The 11,605-nt window shown below is 38.4% G+C and overlaps 1 protein-coding gene across 1 annotated transcript in view; it reads right to left on the bottom strand.

Moving 5' to 3' along the window:
* Positions 1 to 11,605, bottom strand: part of Adamts12 (ADAM metallopeptidase with thrombospondin type 1 motif 12) — a 419,706-nt gene that overhangs the window by 111,809 nt on the left and 296,292 nt on the right. Inside the window, exons 9-11 of the mRNA XM_008835445.3 lie at positions 11,158 to 11,302; positions 3,856 to 3,948; positions 2,705 to 2,850 (exon numbers count right to left, since the gene is read on the bottom strand). Coding sequence (XP_008833667.1) covers positions 2,705 to 2,850; positions 3,856 to 3,948; positions 11,158 to 11,302 — 384 coding nt within the window. The remainder of the gene's footprint in view (positions 1 to 2,704; positions 2,851 to 3,855; positions 3,949 to 11,157; positions 11,303 to 11,605) is intronic.

Below are 11,605 nucleotides of genomic sequence, written 5' to 3'. Positions count from 1 at the left end.
CTGACTTTTTTCTAGTTCCCTGTCTAGAATTTGTAATGCTAATTACTCTTGCCTTTACTTCTCCTTCACATCTCCTATTCACGATTCAAGGGCTTTCTTTTCCCCCTAGAGATAAGAGTTATGCAATTTGGGAGTCTTTTAGATAGACCCACTGAAGGGTCCAATTTCCTTACCATGTGTCCCTATTCAGCATGGAAGAAATCAGAGTGATCTGTGTCCCAATTCCCTATTGGCAATTTGGGTAAACTCTTCAGAGGATGGTGTGATAAGAATAGGAGGTAGGAATTGGCTAGGCAGTTAGGGTAAAAAGACCCCAAAGAAAAGTAACCAGTTTCTTGGCTAAAACTCACAATGTCCTTGGGCCTCTCAGCAACATACTTCATTCCAAAGGCCAAAAATGTCAACAGTATTTGGGAGTTTTTATCTAATCTTTAAAAGATTTTAGGGTTACCTCTTCAGAGAGGGGAATATTAGAGTAACCAAAAGCTCCATTAAAAAATAAATAAGTTTATCACCTGTACTAATTAACATGAAGTAATTACCATTGAAATGTACCCCATGATTTTATAAACATACACAGGTGCCAAGGATCCAAGTGCAACTGATTATGACTAGTAATAATCAGATACATACAGATTAGAGATGCATGTGCCAACATCTCAGTGTTAGTAGCAAAAACAGAGTCTTTCTGCAAGGAACAATATATTCTAAAATGAAATGGAGATCTTTTTTAAAGGTTAAAAACTTATGTCTTAAAGGGTTTATACTGAGTTCAATATTGTATAACTGTCTTAATTCAACTGTGAACCTAGAAACCTATAGCCACTTGAGAAAGAGATGTACTCTTGCTCTGGATTGTGTTACTGACTAGCTGTAATTACTTGTAAACGAGATGTACTCTTGCTCTGGATTGTGTTACTGACTATGTTAAAGCTGTAATTAAATGCTTCTTCTAATCATGTAGTTATTAAAAATTTAAAAAATAAGTAAAAGAAGAAGAAGAAAGGGCACATGAAGTTATCAGAAAAAAGTGATGGAGAGCTATGGGAGGAGTTGGAGGGGAGGGAGCGGGCACGGATTTGATCAAAACACCTTATATGCATGTATGAAATTCTCAATAAATTATTTTTTAAGAGAAAAAAATGTGGCTCTTATTCTTCAAGACAAAGATAAATCTCAGAAAAAGAAGCTTAATGTAGTTCCACTTCTAGAGAGCATCAAATGGACACTTTAAAAAATGTATTCTTGGGGAGATCAAGACGGCAGAATGAGGTGTGCTCTGGACAGCTGCACTTGGGGCCTGGGGCATGACCGGTTCCAGAGAAACTGCATACGTGTGCGGGGCTGTGTGAGGAACTTTAGTGCACAGGACAAATATTTTCCTGTTTTGTATTGATCTGAAAACTCTGAACTCAGGACTTGGCAAGTAAAAAAGAAAATAATTGGAGAGCCAAGATGGTGGTGGCACGATCACAGGTGCCAGAGCAGCAGTGGCAGCAGTGGCAACTCTCAAGGATGCAGAGGAGCGGTTCATGCCTGCCAGACCTGGCCATGTGCTCCCCGAGAGCCTGGCCCCGGGCTTTGTGGAGGTGTGGAGTTTTAAGTGGGAAATGACCTTCATGTTTCTATCAGAGGACTTAAAATGTGACTTCAGTAAGAAGATGTCTCATTGCTTGTTCCCCTGACCATGGAGGAACATGTAAAAACAGCAGAAACCAAACCAAACCCAAGCAAAACAACAACAGCAACATTTTTTTTTATACTAGCTAGGCACTATTTATCTGTCCTCTTTCTCTCTTTGTCTTATCATCCCTTCCTGCCCTCCCCATTTAAACTGTCCCCATTTCCCCCATTTCTCCATATGCTATGGTCCCACCTCTCCTGAGCTCCTTCTTCTCCTTTATTTGCATAGTTTTTTGTATAGCCCTCCTTCTCTCCTTCCCCTATTATGTATGAAATGCAGAAAAAATTCAATAAATTTAAAAAAAGTATACATGAAAATGTATATATGAGGAAGTAGTAAAGTAAGAATGCAATATATATTCAAAAAATGACCATTTAAATTTAACCTAAATACACATAACATTAATATACAAATTTAATATATGAAAAATAAGCAATTTGATGAAAGAATAGAAAAACAATTATAAAATACATGTGTGAAATCCTCAGTAAGTTTTTATGTAATTTTAAGATCCATAAAATATTTTGCTAGAATATTAATAACAATTATCTTCAAAACTGTGCTTGGCTATTTTACTAGTTACCTAAGGGATGATTTTTAAAAATACAGTTGTGCATTCATTATGATTGAAAGATAGCTATAATCTTATCAGCAAAATTGATTTTAACCAATTTAATAGAGTGTAATTATCTAGAAGGATTTAATTGCATGTATTCCTGAAGGCTTTCACAGAGATTATATATTTAAAAAAAATTTGCTTATACATTTATAAGAAATTTGCTTTGTTTCCCCAAAGATAGAATCAGCTTACTTATCTGTTATTAAGAATCCGAACTAAAACACATTCAAACAGAAGTACTGTTTTTCACCAGTGTGAATCCTCTGGATCCTTTAGCCTTTGTGAACTGATCTAAATTTCCCTCAGAAGGCTTTGGCTCTCTGAAAGAGCCCATGCTGTTCAAGAATGCTGTCTGAGCACTCACAGAAGGAAGGAAAGGAAGAATTCATCATAGGACTTACTCAGGGTTGTTGCAGAGCCTCTCTGCGCTCTGAGCTCCTGCCCCACAGGTCCTGGAGCAATGAGACCAGGAAGACCAACGTCCCCAGCCTCCAGGAATGCTCTCTGGCTTCTTCCCCACTGTGATACACTTTCCAGCCATACACCACTGTGATGGGAAAAAGTAGGTGACGCATGCATCAGGAAGGTCCCACAGTAAGCTGAGCCAAGGACTCTAATTCTAAACCCAATTCTCTCCAAGCCAGAAAAGAAAACTTTCTACAGTAACATCTTAGTTGCGACACAAAGGACTCATAAAATTTCTTCTGAGAATCTTGGTTTTAGAATCTTGGCTGTATAAACTCAATGATGGATGGTCCCATACTTAAGGATATACACTGTACTCTTTTCTTAATATGTATGAGTGTTTTGCCTGTATGTAAGTGCACACATGCATGCAATGCTGATGGAGATCAGAACAAGGGTGTTGGATCACCTAGAACTGGAGTTACAGGCTGTTAGCTGTCATGTGGGTGCTGGGAACCAAACCCAAGTCCTCTGCAAGAGCAGCCAGTGCTCTTAACTGCAGTAGCATCTCTCCAGCCCTACCGACTAAACTCAAGCAATAGACTCCTAATGACCTGAATGGCTTAGCTGATCAGCATGAGTCACTCTGTTCTTTGGCAGCCTGGGGTATCTAATGTCTCAGAGTCCTGGCTATGTACCTTTTCTGTTTAGGAAAGTTGACAGAACTTTGAGAAATGCAGTCACCCCAAACAGTGGGAAGGAACATTATAAGTGGCCCCAATTTGGTGCTCTGGGAAAGAAAGAACCACTCACTTGTCTTTTCCAATCTTCAATATGGAGTGGGAAATGCAAAAAATGAAAGTCAATGACAGCTTCAACAGATGTTAACCAGAGACTCCATGAAAGTTAATCAGAGAAAGATGGGCTAGATGTGTTGCAAGTGGCTGTGTTCTGCCCTCTCTCCTTGATCACTTCCTTCCCATGAAGGCCAAAAGAGGCAGTGTGTTGGAGTCCTTTCCTGTGGCTGATCTGATGGTGTGAGCACCATTCACTGCTCCTCATCTCCTCCAGGGCCTTCTTCCCACCCCTTTCCAAGAATTCCAGACCAAGTTCCCTCCCATCTTCCTTCCTCAGCCCAACACATCACCTTCTTCTCACCGCAGCGTGTCCCATCTGCAGCAGCATCCAGTTTAGAACGACAAAAGCCTTTCACTGAGCACCACAGTGTCTGGCAAACATTCTGGAAAACAAATGTGAGATTGTATTCTTTTGTATTTTCAAACCTGTACACAAGTATTTCCGCAGTTGTGGTAAAGTACTTACACATCATAAATGCCAGTATTGGTAGTGAATAAGAGCGGCCATTACAGAGCTCAGAGCTCAGATCAGGTGCTTCTTGGTCTTTGCATTCCTTTAGAAAAAGTGGTCTGTACACAGTACCAGACAATATAGAAAGCAGATGAAACTCATATCTGAAGAGTGTGACAGTGTGATTTTTGTGTGTGTGGAACAATATCCAGCACTTATTACCCTTGGGCAAAGTAACTGATGGCATGGTCTAGCAAAGAATAAATCCAAATTTTGGCTGGAAGGCAATTAGATTATTAGCAGCTGAAGTGGTTAAAACTTGAGCCTGCTCACTGAAAGAAATGGAATCTATTCCATTCAGAAAACTGATTATTTTCTAATTTCCTTAAAGAATAAGCTGCTTTGATTGTCAGGAAGCAAACTTCACATTTCCTGTGATTTCTGTCCCTGTTGGAACAAGGGAAGATTGGCAGAAGGCCTACATGCCTCCTGAAGGGTTCAGCTACTTCCGCCTACCTTTCAAAGATTTATTTCATTTCTTTTCCTATTTTCATGCACATGTGTGGTGTGCATGTGTATGCATGTATGTTTGTATGTGTATGGACAAATGTGTGTGTGTGCATGTGGGTACATGAGAATGTGAAAGCCTGAGTTAATGTCAGGAATTATCCTCCATGACTCTTCCATCTTATTCAGTGAATCAGGATGTATTAATCAAACTGAGTTCACTGGCATGGCTAGTCCAGCTGTTCAGCTTTCTCTGAGGATCCCCTGTCTCTGTCTTCCAAAGCTAGAATTATAGGCAGGCTGCCATGCCCAACCCATATTAAAAAGCGTTCTGGGGATTCTAACTCTGGTCCTCAAACTTTCATGGCAAATGCTTTAAAACAGTTGAGCCTTCTCCCTAACCCTACCTAATCTATCTTTTTATATTAAAAAACCATTTTTATTATCATGGCAATGTGCCCTAAAATACTGATTTTTAATTTACTGTGTCTTACGATTGATTTTATTTGCTTTTCCCTTTAATGCCCAAATCTACCAAATTCCCCTACTGAGATCACTACTGAACTGTTTCCTTAGCCCTTTAGACTATACCTCTGGAGCATTTGATCAAATTCTTCTTTTATTGTTCTAGTCAAGATTCAAAGCTCAGTGAGCTCATTTCCTGTCCACATCAAGACCCAGTCATGACTCCTCTGTACTCCTTATGTACACTGGATTAGTTCATCTCAGAAATGTTATTTCTTCAACTGTTTTAGGCAATATAAATATAATTTATATACATATATATATAGTAAATAAATGAATGATGATAGCAGATGACTGAAGGGGAGAGGGAAGGTAAGAGTGACTGTGGCAAAAACACATGATCTACTTTATAAAAATATCTCTATGAAACTCATTATTTTGTACAATCAAAATTTGTCAGTTAAAGTATATATATCATGAAAAAATACTTTTACTTGCAATGTTTTCTTTCCTTCTACATATTCAATTCTTTCTTTTTAAAATGAGCTTACAAAGTAACAAGTTTCATTATGAAATTTTCACACATGATTCTGGTTGATTACCCTCATTTCTCCTCTCATGACAGTTTCATACATGCATATAATTGTGCTTTCTCATGTTCATTCCAATCATTCTCCCTTGTTTCTCCTACCCACTCCCTTGGCTCCTTTCTTCCCCTGAATAGTCTCCTTCTGCTTATATACCCTTTCACAAAAGCATTTCTAAAGTTGTGGTAAAAATTATATATGATATGCATGTATATATACATATATTACCTAAAATGCATTTATACAGACAGAGATTGGATATATGGTAGTCAGATAGATAGATGATAGCTAGCTAGCCATCTATCTACATAGATGATAGATAGATAGATGATAGATAATAGATAGATGATAGATAGATGATAGGTAGATGATAGACTAATTCTGCGTATGAGACAAAACACACCATACTTGCCTTTCTTCTCCACCTTACCCTAGCTTGTTCCCCTTCTACCTACTTTTTAGCTTTTTTCTGCCCACTCATCTTCTATCATTCCATTCACTTTTGGACTTCATTCTTATTGACTGTAGCTTTTCATCACAAGATTTCACATTTCTTTTAATTAGAAAATTCTCATATTTATCTAAATTCCGTTGCTCCATTTGTCCTCTGGAGCCCTTGATTGTTGTTTATAAATCCTCCTTTCTAGCCTCATGCTTCATCTTCTCCTTTATATTATTTAGCTCTCGATTTTCTTCTACCCAGAGATTGAAGAAAGTTCCTCTGTGGGAGAGAGGCTTGAGCCTAGGTTAAAAGTCTTAATGACAGCCGTGCAGCAGGCCCGAGGCAACTGCCTGACTGCTGGAGCCACAAGGAACGCCTTGTGACATTTGCTCCCATTGGCAGATCATGAGACTGATGCCTAGAGCTTGCCACTCCCTAATCACCACCCTTGAGACTCCAAATTGCAACAGTTAGGTATTACAACAGCCTGGGTCACGTGGTTCCCAGGACTCCAGGCCCCATACAGGAAACCGGAACCTAAGTAACCTGAAACCTGTTATGCTAATAACGTGTCTGACTCACGATATCATGATAGGAAACAACCCTGCCAAAGATCTGAGCTGTAACTTCTTGATTGGACCCCTACCCCTATATAAGCTTGTGCCCTTCTGCAATAAACTGAAACTGCATCATGAACCGGGTCTCCTGTGTCTGAATGCAGCTCCACTGACACAGTCTCCTCACCAGCTCTGGGGTCCAGGACCAGGCAGAAGCAGCGATGATCGGAGGCAGCACAGGGTGAGCAGAAGAGCGGCTGCAGGTTGCGCCCAGGGCGAACAGAGGGCGGCCGCATTCCTCCTCCAGCCATCATTTCTAAGAAATACCCAACTGAGATGGCAAATGTTTCCTACCTCTAAATTCCAATTCACTGGTATTTTCTTCAATTGTATCAAATCTACTATTAAATCTATTTATTGAATATTGAATATTTAAGTCAATAATAAAATGTTCTTTCTGAAAGCTGTATTTTTTCTTCATATTTGCCTTTTCTCATATACAACTTTCTCTTTTCTTTCTTTTTTCCTTTTTTTATTCACACTCTAAAGTTCAATGATCAAAAGTTCTTGAGGAGTTAGTGCCTCTCTTTACTTAGCTGAAGACATACCTTAAAAATTTTGAATTATATGCTGAATTGTGAGCTGACTTAAAGGGTAGTTTTACTTACTAGAGTTTGTGCATCCTTGGTTTTGTGCTCCAACTATATGGGGTAGAAGTGTGAACTCTGACTCAGTATGACACTGTAGTGAAGAATTTCAAGTGAGAAAGTTACCTACTTCATTCTTGTGCTCTGTCACTCCAGAAACAGGGTTAAGGATGCTTCTCTGTCATTTCTCTTTGCTATTGTTAGATTTCTTCTTGGCCATCAAATGGTTCTCTGAGAATTTCTATTTAAGATTGGGATCTTGCTATAACTCCAGACATGCTGTGGTGATCATTGCCATCCAGATGCTAAAACCCAAGCTCTCTTATTTCAACATCTGTTGATGCTTGCCACTTTCACTTCTGTTTTCTCCCTGAGGATTTTCTAAATTTTCCTGTAAGTTCATTATATATTTATAGGGAATATGTTGAGTGAAAGACTTTTTGTGGTTTAAGTTATTTCAAAAGAAAATTGTTACAATAAAGATGAACAATGCTAAATTTTAGGTTGTTTGTAAATTAGAAATGATTCTGTTGTGTTGGCTTCAATATAAAGGGATCTGAAATATTTCTTACTCATTTGTTGAATGACTGCTACACATGCTGAGCATGAGGGATAAAAATTTCCTTGGAGAGCTTATTACATACATGAAGCTGTAGACAAGTAAAAAATATTGGCTTTAACGTCTGCTTCATAAGTCCCATGCCCAGCACTGATACCAGGGCCAAGAATCTGTGATGAGATAGCTCCTACTGTGATTATCTTGCTCGATAGACATAGTATTAAACAGATCCTGAAGATTTATTGTTATACCCACAGATTAATGCATCTCTTAACTGTCACTAGAGAAGCTGCTTCTGGCAGCAGATGGTGATTAACATAGACCCACAAGTGGTTAACATGCCAAAAATAAGAGACTACAGAGTTCTTGGCTGTAAATGGGTCTTATATCATATCGTTTGCTTCCAAGGCTCAGACAGAAGAGGGGTGGAAAAATTCTAAGACCAAGAGATGGTAGATAAATACAAGAAAAGAGCATTTTCCAGACATAACAGGATACCCACACATGGACCCACAGCACTTGTGACAGCATGCACAAAACCTGCACAAGTTCAAACCAGACAAAAGCTCAGCATGGAGGGGAGAAGGGGTAAGAAGCCTCAGCACTGGCTTAGGAAATATTAGCAATGATAGCTACTGGGAGAGGGAGAGTCAGGTTTCTTTAAAGATGTGATGCCAGGTAGGTTGCACAGGCTCCAGGGGATGGACCCAATCTATACCCAAGAGCATTTAAGGAACACAAATTAGACTCAATAGACTTAAAAAATAATAGAGGACATGAAGTGAGTGGGAGTAGAGGGGGGAGGGTGTATCTGAAAGGAAGTGGTAGAAGGGATCTGAATGTGATCGAAATGCATTGTATGATCGAAATTCTCAAGGAATTCATAAAATTACTTCCCCAAGGCCATAAAAGTAGGATAGAGATTTGAAGAAAAAAATGTAATGGTGATATAATCTAATGAATGAATTGTCAAAGACAATAAACAATAGCTTATGAAGTGATACTTAAGCTGAAACCTAAATAAGCAAGCAGGAAGACTGACACAAAAGAATAAGAGGTTGCAATGCTCTGGTAAAACAGAGCCTGGCACTTCAAAGGAACATAGCTATTCAGTATGGATAGGCACACAATGCAAAAGATTGATGTGGCAGACAGAGTGGTCTGTCTCTAATAAATAGCAGAATACTAAAAAAATACTTCCATAAAACTTCTAAGACCTTGGATAAAATATTTTGAATGGTTTTTAAGTGCATCCACAAGTTTACAAGAGAAGGAAATGCCTTAGATGCTAAAAGTGTGGTGGAAGTATTAATCTAATGATGAAAATTTATTAATCTAGATATTATATTCAATGGTTACTTGTATATCAGAAACAATGACTAAGGTCTAGGAAAGGTGAGGGGCTAAAGATTTATGTCCTATGTATTAATGCAGTCCACTATAAAATCATAATCTCCAAATAGTAAACCAAAGATGTTTAGGGACACCATGAACTTGTGTGCTTTGATTTTAATTTTGGAAGGTAATGTTACCTCCAAGGGTTTATATTTACACTAGTCTTCATGAGGCTCAAACAATACATTAAACTAATATTTTAGTTTAAACTAACCCAAGTAAAGCAGTGAAAACTCTTTATGAAAGAATGTGCCAGCCAGATTCTGAGACCTACAGGAAATCTGTTGTGTGATTTCAGAATGATCTGATGATAAAAATAACAACTATAAATGTAAATTATGTGAAATGATTGAGAACAAGAATAAATCCCAAATAGAAGAAAGAGAGCTACATAGGTCCTTAGCACTAGAATCCAATACAAATGACAAAAATAAGAATATTGCAGTACATATGATTAAATGAATCAAGTATCACATTCAAAGTCTGAATTAGGAATAAGAGGCCCTAAAATGAGAGAAACTTTTACAAAAAAACTGAATACTCTATTAGAAATAAAAAAATACAATAAATGTGATTAAAAAGTCAATAGCTTAAATACAATATTAAATGTATCTGAAGAAAAACAGTAATTTCGAAGATAAAAATTAATGCAGCCACAAAGAATTGACAAATGGGATTACATGAAATTTAAATGCTTCTATGTAGTGTCAACAGACTGTAGAGAAAGCATACAGAAAGAGGAAAATATATATATATATATGTCATATGTAAGTTAAGTGCAAAAAGTAGAGTAGCCAGGGTCCAAATAACAAAACAATGTGACACAAGGAGGTGGGATTTTATCCTGTGATTGCTAGTAGGAACTCTGAGAATATAATAGAACAATGATTAGATTTGTGCTTTAAAATAGTAAAGTACTGTGGACTAGAGAGATAGCTCAGCAGTTAAGAGCATTGGCTGCTCTTGCAGAGGATCTTGTTCAATTTCCAGCACCCACATGGTGGCTAAAAACCATCTGTAACTGCAGTTCCAGGGTATCTAATGCCATCTTCTGACCTCTGTGGGCGTTGTATGACATGGATGTACTTACATACATGCAGGCAATATTTTGTGTATGTCATACCCAACATCTCAATCTATCTTAATCATCTCTATACCCTTGTTTACACTGGCACCCTCCCATAGCCAACCCCCCACTTGAATTCATACATTCTTTTATTTGTGTTAAGGCCTATTGTGTCAAGTTAATGTCCCTAGATATTCCTCAGTGCAAGTTCATCAACTGAGGTCTAGTCAGCCTATCTAGAGTCCCTCACTTTAGAAAGATCAGATCTTCCTCACCCAGTAGTAATAAGTTGCCAATATTTCTTCAGCTAAGATTAAAGTCTGCTGTCCAATAAAATAGTGGAGTAGTAAGTTGAATAGGAAACAGGCTAGATAGTAGGTAGTTCTAACATCAAAGGAAGATAGAGTCAAGACTGCAGTGGTAATGAAGAAGATGGGACAGAGATGCTAATTATGTAAGAGTACATTGCCAAGACTTACCAACTAGATGTTGAAAATGAAGGAGAAGAACTGGGAATGAATCTTATTCCTACCTTGGGATCTAGTGATACTCTTCAACCAAATGGGAAATTTAGGAAGGGAGCAACTTTGGGGATTAGGTTGGTAGCTATGGATTCTGCAGGTGTTAATCACTGTGAACCGTGCAAATCACTGTGGAACTGCCTCCAAGTTGCAAAGGAAATGTGGGCTCTACGGATCTTCAAGAAAGCTGTGTCAAAAATGTAAATATTCCCAAATTTCATGCTTCTGTCCTGTGTAAATTTGAGTATATTTATTCCTTGACACAAATATAAAGCTTTCATTTCTGAGCCTGGGCCTCCAGACTTCCAAATATTTTCCTGGTGCTTCTGTTAGCATTCTGGAGATCTCAAGCCCTGCACAGACCCATCAGAGGCATTAAGATACCCAACACTTACTTCCACTTCCTGGCAGAAGGTAGCATTGGGGCCATATTGGAGTTGACACTGGTGATGAACATCGTAGATCACTCCAGGGGCAATGACGTTGGACTTCAAGCCTTTCTTTTTGGGGATATCATCAAGACAGAATCCCCTGCCTCGGCTGCAAACAAGTTAACACAAATGAGAGCAGTTGCTTAGGACTCTCTCCAGTCTTCCATCCAATAGACACTTCTATCCATATCATTTACTCTTTGTCCTTCAAAACAATCTTATTCATATAAACCAGAGAACCCTCTGGGCCTGGGAGGGGAAAAAGTTGATAAAAGGAAGTGCAGATCATATCCCATGTGAATAAGTAATTAACTATGAAATACAAATGGTGGGAAAATCATCACCTTGTTGTTAACAGGGTTTGGCCAAACATTTCTGATTTGCTAGTCCCCAAGAACTGAATCTACACTTG

This window comes from Nannospalax galili, unplaced genomic scaffold (genome assembly GCF_000622305.1).
Source record: "Nannospalax galili isolate Female #2095 unplaced genomic scaffold, S.galili_v1.0 scaffold150, whole genome shotgun sequence".
Classification (NCBI taxonomy): domain Eukaryota; kingdom Metazoa; phylum Chordata; class Mammalia; order Rodentia; family Spalacidae; genus Nannospalax; species Nannospalax galili.
The sequence above is the reverse complement of the archived record's forward strand: the minus strand, read 5'-3'. Positions and strand labels throughout refer to the sequence as shown.